Source organism: Podarcis liolepis (assembly GCF_965112155.1).
Source record: "Podarcis liolepis genome assembly, chromosome: 2".
NCBI lineage: Eukaryota > Metazoa > Chordata > Lepidosauria > Squamata > Lacertidae > Podarcis > Podarcis liolepis.
In genome coordinates this window covers 97478885-97506692 of record NC_139555.1, presented here as the reverse complement: position 1 = coordinate 97506692, position 27808 = coordinate 97478885, and the positions used below count along the sequence as shown (strand labels likewise).

Genomic DNA, 27808 nt, shown 5'->3' with positions numbered 1-27808 from the left:
CCCTTGAGGGGTCAAGGCAACAAGAAAAGCAAGGAGGAATTACTTCTCTAATTCAATCCTTCAACTTTTTGTCTGAATAAATAGACCAATGGACATCACAGGAATCTGTTTTGCTTTCCAGTATTCCTCTACCCACCCCAAAAGCACTTAACAACGTACTAGCATTTGAGGAGCTCCAGTCATGCAAATATGTATAACCATGACCTCACATAACCAAGCTTTTCCCCATCATGCTTTTCTTATATGACTTTGGAGTCCAGCCCTTATCAAGCCCCTAGAACAGGCTTCCTCAAACTCGGCCCTCCGGATGTTTTTGGCCTACAACTCCCATGATCCCTAGCTAGCAGGACCCAGTGATCAGGGATGATGGGAATTGTAGTCTCAAAACATCTGGAGGGCAAAGTTTGAGGAAGCCTGCCCTAGAAGCATGCTTATTGAGGCAGCTCATGGGAAAAAGATGGGGCTTTATTAAAATCACCTTGTGGCTACATTACTTAATCAGCAATTAAAATGAATTCAATTCAGTTCCATACAGTCACTGACATCTATCAAACCCTTTCAAGTTTTAGATGGGTTGCTACAATCTGTTTAGCTTAAATTACACAAAAGCTACATTATACAAAAGGCCAACCAAATGCATTTTATCAAACAAAAAAATGGTTCACAATGTTTTCACATGATGTGAAGAGCCACAGGATGAATGTTGTCAATTGAAACTTACTCATTAAGATTATCACAAGCTTCTTCTAGGCGAGCCTTCTCTTTACTAACACTTAACAGGCGAGTTTCCCTCATTTCCAGTTTTTCCGTCAGTGAATCAATAATCTGAAGAAGATTCAAGACACAGAAGCTGAGAAGACTGGCAAGATGGCTGAAAGATAGATCTCCTTGGGCAACATCATAGAAGCAATGCCCAAAGTTCCACTAAAGTATTTTCTTAAGCAACAAAAGACATTTTACGTCATATATGCTGTGCCTCTTTTTAGTCTTTCCCACACAGTCCTAATTCATTTTAAGTTCTGATCTGTTAAGATACAATCAACTGAATATGGTACATAGGATGGATTGTGGTTGAGTGCCGGACAAGGTCTGGAGGTTCAAATTCCTAACTCTCTCAGCCTAAACTACCTCACAGGGAGGGTTGCTGTGAGAACAGAATGCAGAAGAGGACTATGCATATTATCCTGAGCTCTTAGGAGATAAATGTAATAAAAATAACTTATGTAGGAAACTCAGGTGGAGTAGATTTTTTTGGGGGGGGGAGTGCAGTAGGAGTGGCTGTGGGGTAGCAGAGGAAGGAGAAACCCCACTGAACGATAAGATTTCTGTTGTGGAAAGTGGACAAAGATCACTGGCTATTGATCCATATTGATTTCTAAAGGAAATGTTTTGCTGGACAGATTATTCATCTTCAATTTTAAATGCACTTGAAAGAAACTGAAGCTATTGTACCATTTATGATTGTTACAATTTAATTCACAGGATCCCAATTGTTTGATTTACTAAAAAAATACTCATGCATCATTAATCCTTATGCACATCTCCCCAGCCTCCCAAACACTGTATACATACTAGAGTAATCAGATATATACAAAAATGCACACAATCAGCAAGCTCCACCTTTAAAGCCCTAAACGGCCTTGAAAGAGCATCTCCACCCCCATCATTCAGCCTGGACACTGAGACCCAGCTCCGAGGGCCATCTGGCAGTTCCCTTCCTGCAAGAAGTGAGGTTACAGGGAACCAGGCAAAGGGCCTTCTCAGTAGTGGCACTCGCCCTATGGAACCCCCTCCCATGAGATGTCAAAGAAATAAACAACTATCTGACTTTTAGAAGACATCTGAAGGCAACGCTGTTTAGGGTAGTTTTTAATGTTTGATATTTTATTGTGCTTTTAATCCTGTTGGGAGCCAGCCAGATGGGCAGTGTCAAGGAACTGCCATCAGCTCAGAGGCAGGAGGTGGAAAGGCAGTTGGGTTACAGGGAGCCGCCAAAAATCGTGAGAAGCAGCTCGTCCTCCAGGGAGGAGCGAAGCCACGCCTCCAGTGGGGAAGGAATACAGGGCTCGGAAGATGCAAGGGAGAGCCGCAACACCAAACCTGAGCAAAGCGGGGGGGGGGGGGGACAGGTCCCCTTTTGCCCATGCCCTCTCTGCGCAGAAGGCTTACGCAGAGAGGGGAGGCGTAGGATGGGGGTAAAAAAACTGCTCTGCTGGGGAAAGTTTAAGGACCGCCCACTCCCAGATTCTGCTAGCGACTGAGCAGAAATGGAATTGAGGCGATCTGCACTGTGAACGTTTTGGACAGATAATAAAGCCTGGAAAAGACCAACGGGGAGTCTTGCCTGATTGCTCTCGAGCAACCACACCGGCACAAATAACAGGCGAGGTATAAATTATTATTACTACTATTATTTAAAGGATAATTTCATGACATCAAAATAGAAAGAGGCCTGCAACCGTGCTGCCTTCAGCAATCTGACCGAATAATCTTACTGCGCCTCTTCTCCCAAACATAAAAAGGGAATAACCATATCAACAGGGCAGCAGAAAGATGTAGATGATGACAGTTCTGGGGTTACCTTGCAAAGCTCTTCTTTTTCACACTCTACACTTGACAGCTTTTCAGCACTGGGCCAATGTGCTGCCACCTCCTCTTTCTGAGTCTGTCCATCAGTTTGCACAGAAACAGCCAAGACGTCTGGCTGCTCTGAGTTAACAGGGGTCGCACTTCGCCCACTTTCCTCCATTTCTGTTTCTTCTGTGGGTAGTGCAATAATTTCACTTAAGATTTGGTCAGACTTGCTTTTTATAGGTTCAGGCTCTTCAGATTTTAGTGTTGAAGGGCTGAGGGTTACAGATGCCGAAACGCATCCCCTACCCGACAATTCATCGTCTGAATTTATTTCACTCACACTCCGACTGTCTAAAGACTGCATGCTGAACGAGTCTATCCTTTCAAAAGCATCAGAGGAGCAGCAACTCTCAGTCAATTTTTGAAAGTCATCAAGGCGATTATATTCTGTGCAAGCAGATGCTGATAAAAGCTGAAAAGACGTTTGCATCAGGTGAAGACTAGCTTTCGAATCGGCAGCCTCTTGCCTTGAGCTTACAGAACTTTCACTTATCACACTTTCGTGGTCCAAAACTTCAATGTCACTAGTTGTCGAGGTCCCTGAGGAGAATGTGCTAATTGGAGGTGAAGGTGTATTGCTTTGCCGATCCTCACTTTTTCGCTCTTTAGTTTCCAAACCTATACTCTTTGTCTCTGCAGGCAGAGGTTGTGTGGAGATGTCAGGCATATGACCAGGTTCTTCACTTCCTGAACTTGCTTTCACAATAGCAGTGTCTTCTGCTACCTTGAGATTCTGAGCAGATGCTTCTTGATCAGCGCCTTTAGTGTTGTTTTCCTCACGCTCATCTTCATTACGCTTGCCATCGATATCAAGTACTGAATTACCTTCTTCTAACTTCTCCTGGGAACTACTGAAGTTTTCCAGTTCCACAGGTGAAATTACAGAGAAATCTTTTCCTTCTGTTTCTGGCAGGTCAGCATGCAGAGATTCTTCTAGTGTGCTTTTTACTTCTTCTTTGGGTCGCTGTGATTTGGTGGGTGGCTTAGACACCACTGGACTTTGCTGTATGCTCTGAACATCCGTTAATGGGAGAAAGGCACTGAAGAAGTTTTCTGACTCATCTACCACAGTCCTCCTAACAGGCTTGGTGATGGCTGTAGGAGATAATATTGGCTGACTTTGAGATTCTGTATCTGCATTAGCTCCCCATGTAGAAGTATCCCATCCTCCACTCGTAAGAGAAGTTGTTCCTAAAACAATGAGAGGAAAAGGAAAAACCAAATTTTAGAAGTTAAGTGCATTGTACAGACTTCACAAATATTAAGGTGTCGTTAGCCCCAATTTCACTTTTTTTCTGCATAAACACACATTGATATTACTTCCTTTCCTGAAGCATCTTTGGTGCAGCTATGACCTACTTATCCAACATTGTGTTTCCACACAATGAAGAATGGTTCCTTGGGGTTGGACACAATCTCCCCCCAGTGAATAACCTGTCATGATTTAGATATGGCTCAAAATTCGGCACTATAAACAAAACCACACTGATTTCTTGATAGCTGACAGCTAAAGTTGTATGCTGTTTTTATACAACAGCATGCTCATACTTGGCACCAATACTTTTTTTGGTGTTGCATGAGCAAAATATACCCACACCTGACCACAGGAAGCTCTAGTGCAGATATAGGGTGTACAACAGGGCTCCCCCCCCAACTATATATGTTGGATAATATTCCAGAAATGTAAGTATAGGAATGAATCTCAGCTGTGAGATTAATGCAAACAAGAGTAAGTTGTGTGGTGTTCAGTAAGTCTGGGCAAAGGTTTGCATTTGATCACCCAATATGCTAAAAAGATAGAGATTACAACCAAGCAGCACTTTTTGAGTTGTTTTTTAATTAAACAGCTATTCTCCAGTGTCCTCCCTTAAGTTGCATCAAAACTTAAATGTGTCATCCAGTGTCCAGTGTCCTCCCTTAAGCTGCATTAAAAAACTTTTGTAAAAGAGCCCTGCTGAGCGCACAAAATTAGCCATGTGGTGCTCTGGATTTTAGCCATCCTTTTATTTATTAGATTCATATCCTGCCCTTTCTCCCAAAGGGGCCTAGGTCGGCATCTGTATCTACATGGATGCCTTTACCTAGAATAAGTGTTGAAATGAAAGGCTTTTCAGATAATCAACAGGAAAAAATGACGCAAGGAGGAAACAGAACACAAGTCAAATTATAAAGTAAATACATCAGGAAGTGTGCAAATAAGAGTGTGAGGAAGGGAGAGGAAAGAGTAAGAACTGATAATATGAATCCAAGACCAACAATTGCTAAAGTGGCAACACCATGCACAAACATACTGAAACAGGCACAATAACTCTTTATCACCCAGAATAAGGGCTAGTAAAAGGATTGTGTAAAACACCCTGAGAGAACATAAACAGTGCAATAGAATGGACTGCCAGAGAAAGGCATGTTCCTTTTTATATTATTATTACATATTATGATTCTATATTTATGTGACAGAAACCTTCTTGTGAGGTCTTCGTTCTAAAAGGTGGCTTATTTATTTGAAATATTTTATAAATAAGCCACAGACAAAAACACCCTTGATTTCAGACTAACGTAACAGTGAACAGTGCAGAAATGATGTCAATGACCCTTTTTTCAGAAATCATACACCAGCCACCCCCAACCTGGTGCCCTCCAGATGTTTTTGAGAAGTCCCTGTCATCCCCAGCCAGCATGTCCAATGGTCAAGGCTGATAGGAGTTATAGTCCAAAATACCTAGAGAGCACCAGGTTGTGCAAGGTTGTTCTATACCCTAGAGACTCTAAGCAGGAGATGATGTGTGGAAGTCTGGCATGGTGGGCAGATGAAGGGTAACTACATGCTCATTGAGAGAATAGTATGATGCTTTTGGAAAGGAACATGTGACAGTGTCAGGTAAAATATGCAAAAGAAAAATGAAACTGAAGGCCTTGTTACCATTTATAGGATACCTGTGACTACTGCCATCTCACATTCTCATACACCCTGCCAGTAAAATAAAATGTATGAAGAGCCTTCATGCTTAATGATCACCCTCATGTAAGCAGCAAGGAACAAACAAGAGTGGAAAATGCTAGAAACAATGACACGTCAGTTATTTATTTTGCCAAATGTTACTTGGGAGATGCAAATGGGGGTGGCTGATAGCAACTACTGTCTAGTTAGGAGCCAAGAAATTAGTACAGATACACTAAGGAAGCAACAGTGGTACAACATGCTGGGCTTGTGAGTTGAAGGGTCCCAGATGTCCCTGTGGGAAGGGGGGCAAACCAGAATGTAATTATAAAGTTTTCATTCTAAAGATCACAACATTAAATTTAATCAATATCTGATGACTAAAATTAGTAGGGTTTTTCATTAGATTTTCAGTACCATAGACAGTCAATAGTTTAACCCATTTCAAGCTTTGCCATGTGGTATGGAAGCCGCTGTTTGAGAAAAACATTTCCAAAGCCCCCCTGAGACTAGTTACTGTACAAGATAATGGCTATACTGAAGTTAATAACACAGTGTATGATCTTAAGTAGAAGATAAGACCAACGCAGGCATGAACAGGGCCAATTATACCACAATGCAAATACAGAACAACCGTCTGTTTGTTTTTAAATATATTTTTAATTAAAAGATTTCTTCATTTACAAAAGTATGTGCAATGTCTCTTTTTTCAAGTTACATTTTCTACGAATCAGTTCCCTTTGTTGAGACATTAGTGTTACATTAGGAAGGAAGGAAGAGGTGGAGGGGGGCATGGTGAGTGGGATTGGGTGGCAATGTTTCTATTCTACTTGATGTATGTGTATGGGAAACAGCCTTACAGTATTAGAAAAACTAACCAATAAACTTAAACTGACACAAGGTTCCCCTTTATCACATACACAGCCCAACAAGACAACAACCGTCTGTATTGTTATTTGCCCTATTTCCCTGATCCCTTGAGGTGGGCCAGGACAAGAAACAACTTCATAACTTGAAGTTATGTGAAGGAAGGAATGGAAACATGTAACTAAGAAAGAGGAGCTTTTTAAAAATAAAAATGAGTGTATCAAAAGAAAACTGAATGAGGCAATTACCACGTCAAGAGAGAAGTGGGAGAGCGGAACTAAGACTGAGAGGATGGGTATGTATAGATGCAACAATGTGAGGTCATATTTTTTTATTTTATGCAGCTACTATGTCTGTTACTTACAAAGGGAAATTTATAGATTATATGCATATGCAGGCATATTGGAAAAACAGCAAATATTGTTTTATGGAGGACAACTTGCAACACCGTCCTACTCACGCTTATGCAGAAAGTGCCATTGCAATCTTGTGGAGCTTACTCAAAAAAGCGAACATGCACTGGAGGGCAATAATAATAATAATAATAATTTGCAGTGCTTTTTTCTAGTGGTATGCATACCCCTAAACATTTTGTGAATCTTTGTACTTTTGTCCATTTACTGTATTTATTTTTCCCAATTTGAACTATAACATGGTGATTTTCTTGAGTCAAAATGAGAGTACCCCTAAACATTTTTTAGGGGGGGGGGAAGCACTGATTATTTGTACCAGATCATCTCAGGGCAGTTCACAACATAAAATCACAATATAACCTACACACACACACACACACACACACAAAATAAAAAAAAATACACAACCCAATAATTCCTGCCCCCCCCCCAATATCTTAGCCAAAGCCTCTGAAAGGCACCAGGCAATATTTCTCAATCTGTGGGTCCCCAGATGTTGTTGGACTACAACTCCCATCATTCTTTGCCAACATGACCAGTGGTCAGGGGTGTTGGGAGCTGTAGTCCAACAATATCTGGGGACCCACAGGTTGAGAACCGCTGCCGGAGGGTGGTTTGGGAGCGGGGTGGAGGAGAAAATAAAACCAAATAACCCCCGGGGCGAGGAAAAGGGCTGGCCACGCCAGTCAGGGCCGGTGCAGAGACCCTCCTCGCTTGACCACAACCACGGGCGGCTGCGGACGAGGGGGGGGTGGTCGGCGATTCCCTCAGCCGCCCGCCTCGCCTGAAGGGTCTGAGGCGAGTCCTCCCCGCGGCTCCACCTACCCGCCTCTCGCGGTCGGGACGGGGCGCTTCCGCCCTGGGCCGCTTCGCCGCCTTCCTCCTCCTCCTCCTCGGCCTGGATGTCCAGCACCCGGTCGATGGACTTCTGCGCCTGAGACAGAGCCTGCTTGGCGAAGGTCGAGAGCTGAGAGGCGTTGAACCAACTCATCGCCGACGCCGCCGACGCCGTGGCTGCTCCGGCCCCCGCCACGGCTCACGACCTGCGCGCTTCCTTTCCTCCTCCCTCCCCCTGCCCCTTCCTCTAGCCGCAGCTGCTGCAGCCGAAGCCCCGCAGGACACCGACCGCCATGAGAGAAGCGACGGCGAACCCGGATAAGGCAGCTCGCCAGGCAGGAACGCCGACGGCACGCTCCCCCCCCCAACCCAGCTTGCGCATGCGCCAAAGCCCTTCCGCCTTCCACGTAGCAAAACAAGCCGGCGCCCTCGCTCACGTGACGCCGGGCCTGCGTTGCCATAGCTTCCCCGGAGCGTCAGTCATTATGGGGAGCGGCCTTCTCTCTTCCTGGTGACGTCGCGCCGCCAACGTCGTCGTAGCGACGGGCGAGGCACCTGGTTTCCCCGCCCCTAATACGTAGTAGTCGCTTCCCATTGGCTCCTCGTAGCTCTGAACGAAGCTCATAAAATATGCCTTATTTAATAGGTATTTTAAAAGTGATTTGGCGTCGGTCGCCGCTTATTGCACCCTGCCCTCTTTTAACATTTCCTGCAGGAAATCGCGCTGCGGAAAAGCCAAACGGGTCGCTTTCAAGAGGGCAAAACAGAAACGGGCCAATATGTTATGAACATTTCCCCCGAAGCCTTATTTGAATTAATCCTAAATTATGTTCTGGAAAGAGACCCGTTTACACGTTATCCAGCCACAATAATTCCAGAATTTCGGTTGACTTACAATTTAAAACCGAACCTTTCAGCCCAGAAAAGTGCAGGTGCTGAGACATTAAAGACTAGACCCCTTGTGTAACACTTCCTTGACAGAAGATGTAAAACAGTGAAGTCTTTTGACTTTCAGCCAAATTTTCTGCATGTGATTTAGTACTGTACTCAGAAGTGGTGGTGGTTTGGGAACATTGTTGGACTTGGAGAATTATGTGGGGGGGGGGGAGGCAAGGGTACAAGCTTTAATACATGTTAATGGGGCTTGCTTCTCAGTAAACTTCTATGGAGCTTAAAGGTAAAGGGACCCCTGACCATTAGGTCCAGTTGTGACCGACTCTGGGGTTGCGGCGCTCATCTCGCATTATTGGCTGAGGGAGCCGGCATACAGCTTCCGGGTCATGTGGCTAGCATGACTAAGCCGCTTCTGGCGAACCAGAGCAGCCTTCCTGCCGGAGCAGTACCTACCGTATTTTTCGTTCTATAGGACGCACATTTCCCCCTCCAAAAATTAAGGGGAAATGTGTGTGTGTCCTACAGAGCAAATGCAGGCTGCGCCGCTAAGCCCAAAGCCAGAACAGGAAGACGGAGCACTGCGGAGCGCTCCGTCTCGCTGCTCTAGCTTGAGGACGGCTGCACGCAAACCTCTGCAGGGCAGCGGGGTGCCTTCACCCCGCTGTCCTGCAGAAGCTAGCAAGGCTGGTCCCAAGCCAGAACAGCGAGACGGAGGGCTCCGTCTCGCTGCTCTAGCTTGGGGACGGCTGCGCGCAAACCTCTGCAGGGCACCGGGGCGCTGCGCTCCAAAGGCTTCAGGGATCTTTGAGGCTGGCGGTGGGGGAAAGCAGCGCTTCCCCCCACCGCCAGCCCCACAAGCTCTGGTGAATGTACCTTGAATGCACCTTGTTTTAGAGGGGGAGAACAAGAAAAAAAAATTTTCCCTGTTCTCCCCCTCCTATGGTCTGGTGCGTCCTATGGTCTGGTGCGTCCAATGGAGCGAAAAATACGGTATTTATCTACTTGCACTTTGATGTACTTTTGAACTGCTAGGTTGGAAGGAGCTGGGACCGAGCAACGGGAGCTCACCCCGTCGTGGGGATTCACCACCCACGTCCCTTGGAGCTTAGGCCTAGGTAAATCTGAATGCATGTAATATCTGTGTGCTAAATCCTTGACACACACGCACACACAATAGCTCATACCTTGAAAGCTTACATTTGGTTGATTTTCAACATGCCACTGGAATTTATTTAGGGAGGACTTTGGTAGTTTTTTAAAAATTTGCCACTTTTTGTAGTTGTGCTTACAACAGATACTTTATGTCTCACAAACATGTATGTTTATATAATTTTTTATTAATAAATATCCTAACATCAACCCTGAATATTAGTGGGCAACACCATGCATAGTAGCCGCTAATACTTGCAAATATACAAATGAAGTATTTAATTTTTATCAACAGGTGGTGATTTAAGAACAATATTTCCGCATTTTGAAAAAAAATACATTAACTTTTGGCAATCCTTAATATCTGACAGTTTCTTAAAGACATATTAAATAAAGAATTGGCCTGTATATATATTTCCCTCGGTCTGGTAAGTCCACTTCACAAGTAATGCAAAACCATGGCTTAGCAATAGAATACAAAGCACAGCAAACCTCAAGCTTGTGTTCTCTCTTTTCTCTGGGGTGTGTAAGTGATCAGAGCTTTCTGCTTTTGTTTCAGATTAGTTTAGTACATCCGAATCCAAAAAAGTCGTTAATTGTAGCTATGGTACATGAAAATTTGTCAGCTTCATAAACTATGGCTTTCCACTACCCATATTTCAGATAAAAGCAATTTTTTCGGGTTTTGGAGAGCACAGTAAATTGTGATTCATCTCAAACAGAAACAAAAGCTTTTGAACTCTTCCTTGGAGCTGAACTAAAGAAGAAATGGGAGCACAATCCTGAGGCTCACCCATGCTCATTCTTGTAATACTAAACTTTGGTTTAGCCAGCCCAATGCCTCAGTCTAAGAACTGTTACATAGATACTAAAATGTAATTTAAAATCTTTGTTATTTATGTACATTCAGAGACTTCATAGGTGCTTCAAGAACTATTGCATTGACCATCATGACATTTCCACATGCACAAAGGGGTATTGACATTTTTTAGAGTGATTACAAATTGAAAAAGTTATTGCTTGCTATACACATCAGATTTCTGTACATGAGTGAGCTTTTATACAGATAACATCAACCAAATATTGGTTTGCAAAGACAGTTCTAAAATAAGAGCAATTTATCCTGGATAAACTAACTTCCATCAATGCTTGTATTAACAGGGATAAGGTCTGGCTGTTTCATCTTCCCTCCTCTTAGTGCACAATGGTAGCTCTACAAGGTGTGCAAGATTTTTTTCAGTGCATGTTTACAACACTTGCATTTATATCAAGTAGTAAAATGAAGTTTGAAGAGCACAGTCTGTGGTGTAGTGACATCTGCAACTGCAAGTTCTTGGCCATCAACAAGTCCAAGCTCTGTATCAAGAAAAAGTTATAAGCACAGTGTTTCAGTCACTTCTATGCATGTATGGAAAATGTGCAACTGACAATTGACTCAGAACATTGGGAAATAAAACATTTTCTGTAATGAGACAAAATAGTAAAAATGATTATTTTGCTTTTAGGAAAACAATTGCCCAGGTATTGGTGTGAAAACATTACAGCTATCAATTCGGACCAGTGTCCAAAGAAATGAACAAATTATTCTGCACACCCAACAGCATTTTGGACTCTGAGTAGTATGTTTCTTTCCATTGGTTCTTATGGTTAGAATGGAAGTTATATTACAGCTTTACTCAAAAGAACAATCAGCTAGCACTGAAAGAAAGAATAATCTTTGTTTCTTATTTTCAAGAGTTGCACATCTTAAAGTCTTTGCTTTTGTCCCTTGAAACTTAACTATGCATGGAAGAAACTTTTGGGGAACTATTAACTCAAGTTTCCGCCCACCTCCTATATACTGTATCAACATACAGATACACCTGACGTTGTACAAAGTCAATTTGCTTCATTAAGCTTTATATCCCATAAGCACTATTTCAAGGTTTATAATACCTTTTAAAGTCTTTGAAAGGTTCGGTCTTGTTCGTTCTTCAATAGAAGCTACTGACTGGGAAAAAGAGGACATAAACAGTGTTATTTTTTGCTTAAAAAATACACACACACACACACAAATAAATAAATAAATTATAAGTATGTATTAGTCACCTGTATATAAAGGGTTTTATTTTTTCCATACATGGTGGCTGTTATTGCAGGAGATTTCATTTGTCTGTGCAAAAGAAACAACCAGTAATATTTTTTTAGAAACAAGTATCAATGTGTTTTCAGCAAGATATGGGGTTGTATTAATCCAAGTCCAACTCAGAATAGACACTATGAAATTAATGAGCCTAAGTTAGTCATGCCCATTAATGCCAGCGGGTCTACTCTGAGTAGGACTAATGTTGAATACTACCCATAGATCATATCATATTAATTTAATACTTACAATGAAGCACTATTTGTCAAATAATCCAAGACTTCTTGAAGTTTAGCTGACGGAGAAAATTCTATGTTTTGAGGGAGCTGACTGCAAGCCAGACAGTTCTCCTAACAAAGCAGTAAATGAAATAGTCAATATGGTTTAAAATGTAAATTAATCACTGTCACTTCATTCAAGCTATCAAAATCTCATCTAAAGTATACAAGGAATTATTTGCAAATGAAAATGTATGCTTTCATTGAAGTTAGTAGGTACTGGCCTGCAGTGTTTAGTGCAGTTTTTAAAAAGATGAATATGAAAATTTAAGACATTTCTGCAATATTACTGAGTTATGTCATCAAATATGAAATGCCTAGTAGTTCAATGATTTAAACATTCCTTCTGTAGTAAAAAAAATAATAGTGGCTTATCCCTGAATTAAAGTCTCCCTTTCAAAAAAGGAGTGGTGGTGTTTGCCCTTTGAGTTCATTCAAATATAAGTTTTCTTTAAAAGAAAGAACTGACATCCTAAATATATTTTTTAAAAAATCTAATAGTATACGTGGAATAAATCAAGAATCAGTGCTAGTGCATCAGATTCGGACCAAAAATATATTAATATATTAATAGTTATTGTTTGACAGGCGAGGTGTGAAGTCATCATTCAGCAATAGAATGATTCTACTCAAGTACTTTGCTTCGAATAGCAGGGAAGCGACAAATGGGAGGGGAGGGGTGTTCAAATGACAAAATAAACTAGCTTTATTTATTACAAAAACATCCATCCTCTTTTTTTCCTTCAATAAATACAAATAATAAATAACATACAAAAAATAAAGTCCCACACACAAATCCAATTTCCCAATTAAAATTCATCCTCAGGTGGTCGTCTGCATTAAATCAAGAAGTGAGGGGAAGCATGAGGATGGAAAATGTAGCTCCTTGCCCAGTCCACACATTATCATCTCCACTCTTTTCCATGAAATTGAATGAAAATGTCTGCAGTGGGAGCCATTTCTACTACATAGATTTGTGGAAACTGCAGTCTTCCAACTTGCAGAGACAGTGATGGAACTAGTGCACTTGTACCTAGTCTCCTCCCTTGCATGTTGATTTCATAAAGATGACAAAGTCTCTCTTTTTTCAGGTTAACTCATAAATGCTTTTTACAAATTTATGTCCTTAAAACAAGGGTCTGGTGGGCCTCTTTCAAGGACTGTGCTCTACAGTTGAAGAAGTCCTACTATCAAGGAAGTCCAGGTTTTATTTTCTAAGCATAGGCATGGAGCAGGGTTTCTCCCATGTACTATAATAGCCAGGAGTTTCATAAGGAGCAAATGCTTCCTAAGCTATGCGAAACCTGAACACAATGAACAAGGTTATATCTACCACCAGCAACTTGAGTGAGCATGGGAGCTCAATAGTCAGATAGTTGGCTTAGTTTACAAAGTATTAGTTTTATATTTTTGGCGAGAGAAGTTCCATTATGACCCAAGCACTCAATAACAAACAGTTAATAAAAAATTATGTAGCAATACTGACCTTCTTTTCGGCTTCAAACGTGTATGTGTACAGCCCATCTACATCATTGAATACTAAATAGTTGTTCAGAGGCATGTATGCACTGTAATGAAAAATCTGTTAGCATTCATAAGCAACAAGTGTCCTAAAAATATTTTAATTCAGAAACACGTTACCTTGTGGCTAATTTAAAGACTTCAGTGGCACATACAGCTAGAGAAAGAAAGAGACAAACAACTAAAATTACTTGAAAATTAGAGGAAAGTACGGATCAAACATTTTACTTATGGAACAAGGAAAAGAATCAGCAGGTTTTGCGTTCAAAGTCTCCTAGAAGCTAAAGTATATGGTGAAATGTAATTATCTGAAGCAAATCTAGAATTACTACATGGAATTAAATGCAGAATATTAAACCCTTTATTGCCAGATTCTGACTTACCTATAACTCCCACCTCAAGTGCCTTCCTAAAGATTCAGAACCTTAGAAATATTGCTAGACAGGTGTGCCAAATTTCCTTCTAACAGTTTAATTTAAAGCTTATTTGAAGTAAATACACTGGTTATTTCAATGTGATTTACTAATAATTTTTCCAAGTGCTGCACTCATAGGCTGCAATCTTATATATATTTACTAGGGAGGCAGTATAACTGTCCTTAATTAGACTTACTGCTGGGAAGATATCCATAGGATTGCTCTGTCAAGTCCCGCCCCCCTTGTATATTTAAGCTAGTTCATTACATTCAGCCTAAATACATAAGGAGAAGAACAGGAAGACATGGTTTTCAGCTTAGATCTCCAATACTATTCGTACAGATGTAATTGGAAACAATTTTTTAAAAATTGCATTACTGTACCTGCGATGACAGCATTTGTAGAAGCTACAGCTGGAATGATCCGCTTTACAACCCCTGCATTGAGAGAAGCAGCATCACAAACTTTTATGTTATTTCTACTTTTAACAGTTGGAAACATAATTCAAGGAAAGTATCTACAGTATTTTGTAGTAGTATGGTCACTACCTCAACCAACACAGAATAGGGCAGACTAAAGCTAGACATGTATGCTTATCATTACGGTTTCCCAAAGACCAAAAAGGACCCACTGAACAGATGGCTTCTGCTGTATCTTACCTTGTGTGAGCCTGTAGGAAAGACCTTTAATATTAAACTGTGCTGCCCTTTCTAAAGACTTTTCAAAAATCCACTGTATGTGCTCAGGATCATCTCCATCTAAAGCAACACCTTCTGCAAAAAAAGAAGTAGTATGATTTTTACAACTTAAAAATGAAATGGTTCTTCATAACTGCAAATTACAGTAGTACCTCTGGTTGCGAACGGGATCCATTCCGGAGGCCCATTTGCAACATGAAAAGAGCGCAACCTGAAGCGCCGTATCTGCGCAGGTGCAGGGCCATTTTGGTGCTTGTGCGCATGCACGAAGCGCGATTTAGCACTTCTGCGCATGTGCGAGCGGCAAAACCCGGAAGTAACCCTTTCCGTTACTTCCGGGTTGCCACAGGACGTAACCTAAAAGAACGTAACATGAAGCAAACGTAACATGAGGTATGACGGTATACCATTTTTGAAATAATAACTTGCTTGGGTGGAGTCTCAAAAAGAGAGAAGTGACTATGAAATTTGCAAAGGGATAGGTTTATTATGAAAATGTGATTTCTAAAAAAAGAAACATAAATAAGAGAATCATAAAAAATAATAGCCAGAAGTAAGAGGAACTCAATCATGACTCCTAAGTCAAATTGCACAAGACAAGTGAAATAAAATATGCCAGAATTATTATGTTATTCAGCTTTCCATTTTGACAAAGGTTCAACAGTAGTTTATTGATTACCTCCAAAAGGTTGTTCCTTGGGCCACTGCAGTATCCTGACATATTCAATGCAATGTTCTGGTAGCCGAGGCATTGAAGCAATTGTACACATAGGAAAATTTACCTAGAGAGAATGGATAAGGTGTTTCAACATGAATGTTGAAGTGGCATGCCTGGCTATAAAGTATTTGTTCTATTTAGTTACCTGTGGTGGATAAAGTTCAAGTGTACATTCAATACAAGCTGTCATGCCAGGAATAATCACGCGAGCATTTCCTTTAAAGCCTTCAGTTCCTCCATCAATCAAAGGTATAATGGAACTTGGATCCAACACCCCATTTTCATGGTTTAAAAGTGAAATCTAAGGAGAGCAAAGAAGAGCATTAAGTCCATTTCCTCTAACCTCAACCCTCACCCTTCATAATATCCAAACTGAACAGTCCTTAAGGTATTATTTAACAGGACTTGCTGAACCTGAGTTGCCTGAAATAACTGCTGCATTAACTGTCCTGCATTTTTTTGTTCTGCGGAATGTGGTGGCAGTCCTCATTAAAGTACCTCAACTTCCAAAATCAGCTCAAAATTATTTCTGCGCAACTCATTTATGGGCATATTTCAGGAGCCTGAGGGCACAGATAGCCATGAAACTTATTGTCACAACTGAAATACGAGACCTTCATAAGCAGCAGGGCTTTATTAAAAGGCTACAGCTGCAGAGAGCCATGCTTTGCATTTCAAGTGTTCTCCCTTTTGTTTACCACATCCAATATGAAGGTGAAGAGCAATATATTGCAAATGCACATACCGCAAAAGCAAAAGCAATTTTCACAGACACTATTAGTGACAATCCTCCCTCTAGCCTCAAAACAAGTCCCACATTCAGGGAGGGTTTCAGCAGTACATGACTTAATAGTGCCTATATTTTGCAACAACTGAGTAACTTTACTTCCTAGGTATTTACCAGCATGCCATTTATCCATCTTCTTGCAATTATTGAATCCAAGCCACATACAATTATATGAAATTCTGAAAGAAAACATAAATATTGTTATGCACACTTTGATACTTCCCTCGCTTTCAGTATTGTTAGCATATTTTTCTATTGTTTCTACACAAAGACAGTTTGCTAGTTGAGCATTCTGTTTGTTGTATTTTCTCCTTCCTTTAAAGGAAAGAATAGTAATGGTCTTTAACTGATTGGGGGGTACCCACAAATCATTATTTTCACAATAGCACACTTAGTTACTTACGTCTATAGAAAGCGTCGTCTAGATCCTGAATTTTTTTGTAATGTCTGAAAAGATATACAGTAAAGGAATTCTCTTGTGGCAGTTACTTGGCCAAAACACAAATGCCCTTGCCTAATTTGGTATGCATGCCACTTTCCAACACAAAATGCCTTACTATGGCTCCTAACTTTCTCAAAATTGTTTATTTAAGAATAGCTTGAAGAGTTATTTAAAAATTAGATTCATGACCACAGCACCTTTTTTTTTAATGAATCTGTCTGACTGTTTACTGATTATTCCAACACTACTAGAGGAGGACTGATGTCACACTTGTGCCTTTTCCATAGCCATCTCATTGATCACTGTGGGAAAGAGGATACTGAACTAGATAGGCTTTTTTGGTCTGACCCAGCAGGCAACTTTTCTGCAACTTTTCCCCATCCCACAATGGCTCTGAATTCTCTGTAGACTTAAGATGCATCCAAGCTGGGGCAGATGAGGCCTAAAATCAGGGGGAATCCCATACCTGATACATCTCTCTCAGCATCTGTGTACACACGAGTGTAGGTGATGTGGATGAGTAAACAGATCCATTTTCTGAATACTCAAGCTAATGTAGGAACTGCATTTAAATTAAAAATGTAGTAAGTTTTATGCACTGCATTAGAAACATGGCCAGTTCAAGGGGTTCCAATGTGCTCACATTTGTGAACAGGCAAAAGAGGCTTTTGGTATCACCGAATCCTCAGAGGGCATTTTAGAAAGATCTACTGCTAAGACACTTGTAGTCTTAGGTTTCACTGTCAGCTTTGTACATAAACTCAGATTTCAAAGATAGCATTATCATACATTATCACTGAAACGATCATCAATATCCACTGTGTTTTTAATTGTTTGATCGTCTCTCAGGCAGAAATTGAAAATGCCAGCCAATATATAAATAAAACACAATCCACACGTGCTGGGTCAGACCACACGTGCACCCAGAAGGACAGCATGTCTACAGAAGCCAGTTTAAAGAGGGAAAGAACACACAATGCATATTCATGTTGAAGGTTGGGTGGCAGGGGCAGGAAATCACTGGACTTCAACTAACACTGCAAAATGGTTTTGATGGTAAAGTAAGGCAAGGAGACTGCTATCCAACTCTGGAAACATTTGATGCTTTTGATATTTCTGAAGAAACCTATCAGACTATTTTATTCAATGATTAATCTATGGACTAAAGCAAGCCACACGAAAAAGGAGGGGGGGAATGCAGGTGACTGTGGACATGAGAATAAATTGAATCCTTTTCTTCATAAAAGGATACGGTACAACAGCACAATTGGGAATTCGGCTGTTTAGAAATTCAGCAGCAACTTCTGCTTTTGGCCGTCCAACATCTTTAGGTCTGCAAAAAACAATATTTGTTAGGAAACTGAATCTGGTAGGATCCATTTTGCCTTATACAGAATCATGGGAGGTTAACTACAACCTCTGTTGCAATGCTAGTTTAAAGCAGGAAAGACATAATTCAGAGGACTACACAGTAAGTCAAGGATCTCAGTTCCCATTTTTCAAAGGTATCTCCATCCACTGGTATGGAGAATTCAGAAGTGGCTTCTGATGCAGAACAAGCAACTGGTGTGAAATAATAATAATAAAGCACACATATGTGAATGTGGTATGCAGAAAGGGGCACTTGAGATCATGGATTCTTATTTGTAAAAATGCCATATAATCGGCAGTGGGGTTTTTTCCACAAGCTCCATCTCAGATACAACTATTTGACAGATGGGAGACTAGTCCTGACACACAGCCCCACAGTGTTTCTCTTGCTATCTCCCATATTTGAAATCACCACAAGGTTAAAATGTGTGTGTTGTTTTTTTCTTTTGAAGGAAAAACATGCTATAGTGGTAAGTCAGAGGGAAGAGGCAGGGAGAAAAGCAGGCAAGTGACAGCAGTAGTAAGTTAGCACTAGAACAAGCAGACTTTATTTGGAAAGTTAGTGGGGTAAGAGTGAAATGTTAATTTACTATTAGGAATGCCACAGCATACATGTTTCTTGAAAAATATTCAACTCCCTGAATTCTGTTTTAAAGGAAATCGTACTGAAATAAATGAAGCTTTCTTGAAAATGAGAGCCAGAGTTTGCAGTTTATTCTCAGTAGGAAATGTATGACTTACCGAAACAAAAATTGCCTATTCAGGTTAGATACATCAATGGTGTCCATGTCAATGACATGAATCTGCCTAAAACCAGACAATGCCTGCAGAGATAAAGAGATCACGGTTACAATAAAACCAACAGAATCTTTTCACTACTAGAAATGTTTGGACATATTTACTGCTTCTGAAAAATGGAAGTACTTGAAGGGGCTGCAAATCTACCATTAAGACTGTCCATACTTAGGGTAGTGGGGGGGGGTGTACACATACATACAAATAGGATGATATATATGCTATAGAAGGTAAACCTAATGCAACACAGGCCCAGCAGCCACCATTGCATAACCATGAGCTATTCTTTATAGAAAAACCCCTAAGAAAATTATCCGCACACACTGACTAGTAAAAGTTGTTTTAAACAGTTTACTGGGGGGGAAATATCAGTAGTCACGTATCTTGTTTGCAAATGTGATAATTAGAGATGCTTATGAAATTCTCCCTTTCCTAACTCGACTTCAGATGTGGTAATTGCAAATTAGCCAATATCGTTTGTAGGGTGCAACTGCTTTCTTCAAAGAGATCAAAACTTTCTTCTTCTTAAGCAGATTACCAGTTAACAGCCAGCATCTTTACTTTTCCTTTAAAAGGTACCAAATGTACACAGTACATCTGTGCAGTAATCATATCGCAGTGAGAAAAGAAAGATACGATTGCTTAAACTGGTTCTTTTGTGCAAGATTACGTTTTTGTGCAGTATTTTAACCAATGCACATATATTCATCAGTAACCTTTAAGGAGTGTGGGGGTATATCAGCTGGAAACTGCATCAAAGGGAACACGCTTCAATCCCAAAATTAATTTTAGAAACTGTCCAACTCAGAAGACAGGCAAAGTGGGACCCATGATAGAGAAAAATAATCCAAGAGAATGGAAGACACTTGCGCATCCTGACTCATGTCATCTCTAGTCTAATTACCTACCATGCAATTCAGAGTAGAAGAAAAGTAGTGTCACACAAAAGAGCAGAACATTTTAATTAATTACTGGGCATATAACCAGGTTCTGAACTGCCATTATGAGACACATTTGTGCTTAAGAGATATAGCTTCTAAAAGCAAACCCTGTAAAGTTACTATGGTTTCCACTTGTCCCCCATTTCTTCCCAGTCATATTGTCTTTTCATTATGCTTCTAAGTCCAAATATCTGCAGATGACAAGATATAGCGGTAATGTATTCAAAGCTCTCCCTAAGGTTAAAGCTTATGGGTGACATCCATCCTCAGCAGTTCCCTGTAGCTCCTATATGCCTTGAAGGGTATCCAGAGGAAAGGCAAATTCCACTTACAAAATCAAAAGTCTGCTGCACAAGTGGGATACCACTATTGGCTGTCACCCTATAAGTTTATGGGTACATTTTGGGAATTGTCTTACCATTACAACAGCTAAAGCACAGTCTACATAATTGTGCTCATAAACTAATGGAGATGTTCCAGAATCATGAATGAATCTAATATCTGCCTTGATGAGGCAAATCAGGTTTTAAAAAATCCTCATTATTGCCTGTTGTCTTGTTAATAAGAATAATTTGTTGGCTTTGTTTTTGGACAGGATTTATTCTTCATCAGACTCAAGTTACAGCAAAACAAAAGAAAACTTTGCAAAAGTACACAGTACAGTCTTCCAAATATATTGGAAGTATCTCTGAAATGATTACTTCATTTTTCGTAAGTTTACGCAGATCTATAGATTACTGAATTGACTGTATGTTGAGCAAGTATTTGATTCTGTATGGTTTTGTATTTGCTTTAGTTTGTGTATGCAAACTTGCTACAATCTAGCTGCTAAAGTAGATTGTTAACATGTTTTATATGAGGATGAGGGATCAAATTAATCACATAACCCTTTGACTTCTCAGCGTGTAGAGCAAAAAGCTGGGCAACATGATTATTTTCTCAGTGAACAGCACAGGCTATCAAGAAATAAAAATGAAATCGTTACCAGATTTTTGAGGAGTTCACATCCTAATCCTCCTGCTCCAATAACTAGAACTTTACACGTGTTTAAGAGAAAGTCAAGGGGCTGCAAAGAACCAAGACAGACAAACAGTTGTTGAAAACAGAATAACCAATATCATCATAGAACTTATTGTAATGCAGTAAAATATTTCAAAATTGTGAAAATATAGTTCATTGTAAATCAGAATTTGCCTTTTGCCATTCAAGTTAAATTTGATTAGTACAGATAAACCAGCATTGCCACGTAAGTTATTTCAAGCTTGTTAAGACATGTGTTGTTTGTTTTAAATCAATTCAAAGTGTATACAGGAACAGAGATTGCAATGGCACAGCACTGAACTACATGGTTTATACAGATATATATTTCTGCCAGTTGAAAGTCTTTATGCAATCGTAATCTGACTATGGAAACACACTGCCTGCAGCTGGCCTGCTGCCACCTGCAGATACAACATCCAATCAATGTGCACATGTTAACCTATGTCTATCCCACTGGAGATTGCATGGAATTCTATGGGTCTCACTCCCACATAAGCAAACACAGGACTGCAAGAAGAATACAGGAGTATTTCCTGGATTACGTTTAGCCAGAACTAATAAGGTCAGGTGCAAAGAATGATGCCTGGGTAGAGGCAAGCATGCAAGGTGGGGGGGGGGGTTAAGTGCACAGCCCCATAGTTGCTTGCCATCCCCTGAACCAGGGTGGCATTACCCCTGCATCAGGTCTATTCTGCATATATTTTAAAATTCAGTTATAAAAATTAGGAAAAATGACATAAATCTAAAACAAGTATATATGGCAAACCAAAAACAAATAGGTAATTCATCATTATCTCACCAAATTTTACTTCAAATAGTTCCCATGTTGAAATCCAGTGGTGTCTGTCCATCAACTGGACTTCTGTTGCAGGACAGGACTTCCCCTTCTCCTCCCTCCTGCAGCCCCTTGCACACGTCCAAAATTTGCTCCAGATGTCTGGGGAACCTTTAGAACAGATGTAGGGGTGCATGGAGCTGCACAAGGGAGGATAGGAAGGAAAGTTTGCGTGTGCAATATTGAATGGTGTCCACTATAGCCAACTGCCAAATTTCTTATTGTACACATCAAAGCTTCAAGTGCCCTACATGACTTTTAGCATCCAAACTATAATTTATGCAAGACCACATCAGTCATGCAGAAAATTAGTTGGTTAATTGCAAAAGTTTGCAGTCTTGTTCATTTTTTATTAATGAAATGCAAACAAAAGAACAGTTCACAACAGCAACACAATACTACAAACATTTGTATTTAAAATAACTGTTTCTCACTTGAGTGCCTGGCTCGAAATCAGGGTGTGTGAAAGGTCCAGATCGCTCGAGGAACTTCTTTACATGGTTCCAGCGACCTTCCCAGTCTCCATTGTCCCCACACCCACCATCAACAGCCATTCTGCACAGAACATAGAAATTCAGCTGCAAAAAACCAATGGATAAACACACACACGCACACAATCTCTACAAACTTAGACTTTCCTTTTGTATGGTTATACATATCACAAGGTGTTATCAATTTTATCTTGTTCAGAGCAAATAAATGAAATATTTTGGGACTCTGCTGGCTACTAGACAGTGGGTCTAGTGTCTACGTCATGCATAGAGGACTCACTGAAAACAATGAGACTTAAATTGCTCATATTTTAAGCCCCATTATTTCCAGTGAGTCTACTCCAAGCATGCCTAGATTTTGATCCAACCCATTAATAATACATCTATTTACAATAAACAAACATATATGTACTCTTAAAATTAAATTGCTATATGTGATTAGTTATGAAGATATATTTATAAGCACAGACTGAATATTCAGATTTCTTTTACTTGGAAAAACAGTATGCCAAGCAGAGTTTTTAAAAATAAGGTGTTATTAGTATTCTTAAAGAACAAAAATTAACAACAGACAGCTATTTCTGCCTCAATCTACTGAATATGCAGTAGATGTAATGCAAGGGTAGCTAACCTATGGCCTTCCACAAGTTGCTCAACTATGGCTCCCATCATTCCTGACCAATTATACTAGTTGTGGTTGAAGAGTGTTGGGAGTCCAGTATCATGTGGAGGGCCCCAGGATTCCCACCCCTGGATTAAGGGATAAGAACACAAAAAGCAAATCAAGCGTTTCACTAAATTGATGTTTTGATGGGATGTTTTTATGTGAAAGACTAGCGTACTTCTGACAATAAAAGAGGAAACAACATGAGTAACTGATACACATCCATTGGCAATTCATTTCTGGGAACCCTGTAGCTTGCTACAAGCAATTACCTACATTTTAAACACAAAACTCACTTTTTAACAAATTGAAAGGGAAAGTGACATGCAAGTCACTTACAGTACTACATGTTAACAGTGAATTGGCTAGCAAATGTTTGAATTTTGCCTGATACAACATAACAGCCAGTTTCAATTTCTATCCTATGTACAATTTTACTTTCACATTATACAGATCCCTGAGCCCCTTTAAATACCAAAATTCAACCGTTTAAATGTTTAGATGCGCACTGCATGTTCTTAATTTTGTGTGTATACTGATCTTGGGATGTTTTAGTGTTTTTCACTATCCAAACTATGGCTGTTACCCAGTAGGGCGTAATAGAGAGGTGGAGTTATTGTCACATCAGCAGGCCTGCCCATGCACACCATCATCCTGGAGTGGGTGCAGAGATGCCATTATGTGACAGCAGTGGGGTTGGCTCAGTATCAAACAGATGTCAGACCAGCTTGGTCCCTTCTCCTTGCTGTTTCAGGGCTTTCTACTTGCTACTACTGGCTGTCTGTAGAACTTCTACTCGCCTGCTGTTTCAGTGGACAGAAGCAGTAGGGCCAGGCAGAGGAAATCCAATCCTTCCTGTCTGTCGGATGCAAAAGGGAGGCTGGATTGCACATTTAGCTTTACTGCAGTTTTAATTTCCTATAATCTGTTCTGAAAACCAGTTTAAGGGCAGAGTATAATAAAATAAATAAAACATGATAACTCTGTAGTCTGAAATCACATCTCAGCAAGATAACAAAACTGCCAATTGTGCAAAACTGCAGTTTACAATACTGTTTATAGTTTTATATAGCTAGTGTTTCTAAGTAGTGCAACCATAATTGCATCCCATTCCTACACCTTTCTTCTTGCAATTAAAGTCCACTGAGTTCAATGAGCCTTACCCTCAACTAAGCATGAATTAAATCAGGCTTCCTCAACCTCAGCCCTCCAGATGTTTTGAGACTACAATTCCCATCATCCCTGACCACTGGTCCTGCTAGCTAGGGATCATGGGAGTTGTAAGCCGAAAACATCTGGAAGGCCAAGGTTGAGGAAGCCTGAATTAAATTATATCCTACAGCAGCCAACCTGATGTCCTCCAGATACTAAAGAAGTCGTCCAAAAAATCCAGAGGACACCACATTGGTTATAAGTTACATCCAAAGTTGCCTTAAGAGAAGGCATTCTAGCACAACTGATCTTTCCCTTCTGTTCTCCCAGAAAGCTCACCAAAAGATCAGGGAGTACAAAATATTATGGGCTGTGTCATCTGGGGCTCTGTTGGGAACGGGGAAATTTCCCAAAACTGGGTAGAGTAATTCATTTATGCAACTCTGGTTACAAACTTACAAATTTTACATTTCAAACAACTATATGGAATTATTTCCTAGTCACGTTCCTTACTGTCATATTTTATTTTTGCTTGCCTTTTTATATGCACAACTCTTGATTTTTACAAAGGATTTCCCATTAACATTCACTCATGCAATACACTGTAAGCAGTTCAGTAATTTGCAATACGTTATTACCCAAGCGGCTTGTGCACTTCCCATCAAAATGTGCATTACTCATGATCTCTTTGATCTTTGAAGAGACCCTAATCCCTGTTAAGACTTGCAGCGACCCTTTAAGGATCTGCCACACTGAAATGCATCTTAGTGCAAGTTCCAATTATGGACCAGTTGATCTTTGCAAGAGATATGATTCCACCACACCTGCTGAGTCTGCATAGCCCTCATTTCACTGCTCAGATGTGGGCTCGCTTGACTAAACACTTGCTCTGCACACACACAAAAACCTGTCCCGCATGTGGAAAACTAGCAGGGAAAAGGCTAGGTTTCTGCAAGCAGAGACAGTCACAATGCTACTATTCATGCAGAGCAACATGAAGCCACATGAGCAGCCTCAGGTGGGGTATGATGCTGATCAGCTCCCATCAGCCAACATGGCCAGTCATAATGAGAACTGTAGCCCAGCAACACCTGGCCAGCCCCACACTGGCTACCCCTGGTTTGAGGCAGAAGATTAGCACCTGAGGGAAGAACCTAGGCGCCTAGAGAGCCAGGCTTCAGGTGCTTTTGATAATTCACACATACTTGTTTTTCTCATATATGGGGGAGCCTGCCACACATTCCCAATTCAGCGCCCCCCCCTCCATCCTCTGCCCCCTAAACCCAGCACTGACCCCATCTCTCTCTGCCTCTCTCCCGCTAGCCGCCGCTCCTCTAGCCTCCTTCTTTTCTTCTCCCTATAAAAGAGAGAGAGAATAAAAGAAGGGTCAGTCGCCGACCGGGTCAGGCTCGGGGCTCGCGCGCTCCCGCCACGACTTGGGCGCGGGGGGAGGGGGACAGGGCAGAGGCTGAGGGGGCGCAGCTCCCCGCCAGCCCCCTCCCTGGAAGAAGCGGCGGCGGCGAAGGCAGCCAAGCGCGTGGGGGTGGGGAGGTGGGGAGGAGGCAGGTACTTACGGCTCCTCAACATCCGCCATAGCTGAGCCTCTCTCCTCCTGTCCTCTCCCTCCAACGGCTCGCCCACAATGCACCGCGGCCGGAAGTTCCGAGCCGGGCTCCCACTCGTCCTCGCTGACGGAGGCGATTCGAGCTTCTCCTGAGGGGAGGGGGGAGGAGGCAGAGAGGCCTCGCTTCCGGTTTCCGTTAGGGCCGGTCGCTTTTAAAAACACGCGCACGCGCGAACACAGACGCCAAATTCACCGCCCAGCCTAGGCTCATATTCTCGCCGTGGGTTGAGCGAGTGCCGGGACTAGGCTGTGGGTTCCAGTTCCCCTACTCGGCCATGCAGCCCACCGGGTGTGACCTTGGGCCTGTCGCCTGCCCTCGGCCTAAGCGGCCTCACAGGGTTGTTGTGAGGATGAAACGGGCAGGAGAACCATGTACGCCGCCTCCAGCTCCCTGTGGGGAGGAGAACAAATAAAAGTGATATAAATAAGTTGTCTGTGGGGGGGGGCAGCGTCCTTTGCTATCCCTCCACACAACCATGCGGTTTTCCAGCAACTGGTGCTTAGGAGTGCTGCTGCGTCCCTATAGTTATTTAATTCCTTACGTACACGCTCATTTTATACCGCCCTCCAGAAACAGATCTCAGGGCCGTTCACAACATAAGACACCATAAATATCCTTTATGATGGTGGGTAAGGAGCTACGGATAGCCCCTTCCTCCACGACTTGGTCGTGGTCTCCGACAGCCCTCTCCATGAATCTCCCTAATCCTCTTTGAAAGCCTTCTAGGTTGGTGGCCGCCTCTGACTCCTGAGCCCTCCCTTTGCAACCAAAAGCTTTCTTAATTTGGTACCTTTTTCTGTCACACTGCGTGACATCTTAGTGCCCTCCCGATTATTCCTTTTTGCATTCTCTGCAGACGGCGATCCCTTCAACGAAGTCGTCTTCTCCACCTCTGGTGCAGGTAGTGGTGAGCTAGATGGACCAAGTTCCTAATTAAATTCATGGTTTAGTTAGAGGGCACCCGGTATTTGCATAAGCATGAGGAGCAGGACATGCTCAATACAATAATGCAACATGTGAAAATATTTAAATACTCCAAGATATTGAATCGTCCGTCCCCCTAATTGTGCAATTGGCTTAGTTGTCACGTTGCAACAACTAGATCATTGATTTCCTAATAAGAGTTTCCTTAGTGTTTAGCATATTATGTGAGCGTGTTTTTTGCTTTCTCTAGTTTAATTGCAGAGATTGATTAAAATCAGAAAAAAATATGTGCCTGGACCTCATTTCCAGAGAAAACATAGTTATTTTGTACATGACCTTGAGGAAAATTTACTGGTGGCAGTGCAGTCCTATTCAGAAACACTGATCTAAATGGGGCATACTCTCAGGCAAGTGTGTATGTTATTGCAGCTAGAAAGTGCAGCTCTAAATAAATTTATTTAGCACCTTTATACCCCATCCCTTAGCCAAAAATGCTCTCAGAGCCGCTTACCAAAGCCTATGCGTAAACTAGCCCTATCCTCAGGAGGCTTACACTCCAAAAAACAAAATGCGGGTGGAAATGAAAGGGAGGAGTGAAAAGCAAGTGGAGGCACAAATTCTTATTAAAATTGCAAGTAGACATGCATAGCACTGCGCTGTGTTGAGCAACCTTGCAATATATATATAGATATCTGGCAGGATCTTACAACGGTGTTCAAGGAGACTGCTACTGACCTCAGCTTTTTTAAAGGAGCTATTGTGTGAACTATATACATTGCAAATGTTGCATCTTAATTTGCAAACAGTGGGATTTTTGTGAAAGATAAAATCCGCCCTCCCGCGGCTGCCTTTTCCCCCCTTCCTGCTTTGCAGGCAACCAGAAATGCAACTCCAGTCAGCTGGTTGCTGCGTTGCCCTTCTTTAAGGCCGCCCTGCTGACGTCGCGCAGCTGCTGCAGGATTCCGAATGGGAGAGGCATTATGGACGTGCAAGTAGCTCCGCTGAGATCCTGGGACGACTTCGTTCCGGGCCACGACCGCTTCGCCGTGCCGGATTTCAAAGACATTTCCAAATGGAACAACAGGGTGGTCAGCAATTTGCTCTATTACCAGACCAACTACCTGGTGGTGGCGGCTACCGTGATCTCCATAGTGGGGTAAGCGCGGGCGCGTTCCGCAGCAAAGATGGAGCGGGGGCGCACACCTTTCCTTTCCTGACGCTGGCAACTCTAGCAGAGCAATGGAGCATTTTAGCT

General features: G+C 41.6%; 3 protein-coding genes across 10 annotated transcripts in view; 1 reads left to right on the top strand and 2 right to left on the bottom strand.

Annotated features, from left to right (window-relative positions):
* TMF1 (TATA element modulatory factor 1) overlaps positions 1 to 8129 on the bottom strand; it is a 23987-nt gene extending 15858 nt beyond the window's left edge. Inside the window, exons 1-3 of the mRNA XM_083490859.1 lie at positions 7678 to 8129; positions 2582 to 3825; positions 722 to 825 (exon numbers count right to left, since the gene is read on the bottom strand). Of these exons, the coding sequence (XP_083346985.1) occupies positions 722 to 825; positions 2582 to 3825; positions 7678 to 7843 (1514 nt within the window). The 5' untranslated portion in view covers positions 7844 to 8129. The remainder of the gene's footprint in view (positions 1 to 721; positions 826 to 2581; positions 3826 to 7677) is intronic.
* Positions 8130 to 9900: 1771 nt separating this feature from the next.
* The window catches only part of UBA3 (ubiquitin like modifier activating enzyme 3), a 23497-nt gene continuing 5589 nt past the window's right edge, over positions 9901 to 27808 (bottom strand). Inside the window, exons 1-19 of one of the 7 annotated variants that reach the window (XM_083492722.1) lie at positions 26420 to 26536; positions 25579 to 26019; positions 25299 to 25361; positions 22132 to 22252; positions 20807 to 20887; positions 18827 to 18909; positions 17967 to 18047; positions 16676 to 16719; positions 16387 to 16451; positions 15631 to 15786; positions 15447 to 15549; positions 14729 to 14842; positions 14453 to 14506; positions 13774 to 13810; positions 13619 to 13700; positions 12104 to 12204; positions 11821 to 11884; positions 11668 to 11722; positions 9901 to 11088 (exon numbers count right to left, since the gene is read on the bottom strand). In XM_083492722.1, coding sequence (XP_083348848.1) covers positions 11000 to 11088; positions 11668 to 11722; positions 11821 to 11884; positions 12104 to 12204; positions 13619 to 13700; positions 13774 to 13810; positions 14453 to 14506; positions 14729 to 14842; positions 15447 to 15549; positions 15631 to 15786; positions 16387 to 16451; positions 16676 to 16719; positions 17967 to 18047; positions 18827 to 18909; positions 20807 to 20887; positions 22132 to 22252; positions 25299 to 25361; positions 25579 to 25598 — 1413 coding nt within the window. In that variant the 5' untranslated portion in view covers positions 25599 to 26019; positions 26420 to 26536 and the 3' untranslated portion in view covers positions 9901 to 10999. Of the gene's footprint in view, positions 11089 to 11667; positions 11723 to 11820; positions 11885 to 12103; positions 12205 to 13618; positions 13701 to 13773; positions 13811 to 14452; positions 14507 to 14728; positions 14843 to 15446; positions 15550 to 15630; positions 15787 to 16386; positions 16452 to 16675; positions 16720 to 17966; positions 18048 to 18826; positions 18910 to 20806; positions 20888 to 22131; positions 22276 to 24642; positions 24799 to 25298; positions 25362 to 25578; positions 26020 to 26419; positions 26557 to 27808 lie in introns of those variants that run through there. The other 6 variants (XM_083492727.1, XM_083492721.1, XM_083492724.1 and 3 more) reach the window with 6 other exon arrangements.
* Positions 25090 to 27808, top strand: part of ARL6IP5 (ARF like GTPase 6 interacting protein 5) — a 15249-nt gene continuing 12530 nt past the window's right edge. The window contains exons 1-3 of one of the 2 annotated variants that reach the window (XM_083493563.1): positions 25090 to 25185; positions 26486 to 26530; positions 27427 to 27709. In XM_083493563.1, coding sequence (XP_083349689.1) covers positions 27534 to 27709 — 176 coding nt within the window. In that variant the 5' untranslated portion in view covers positions 25090 to 25185; positions 26486 to 26530; positions 27427 to 27533. Of the gene's footprint in view, positions 25186 to 26485; positions 26537 to 27426; positions 27710 to 27808 lie in introns of those variants that run through there. The other variant, XM_083493564.1, reaches the window with a different exon arrangement.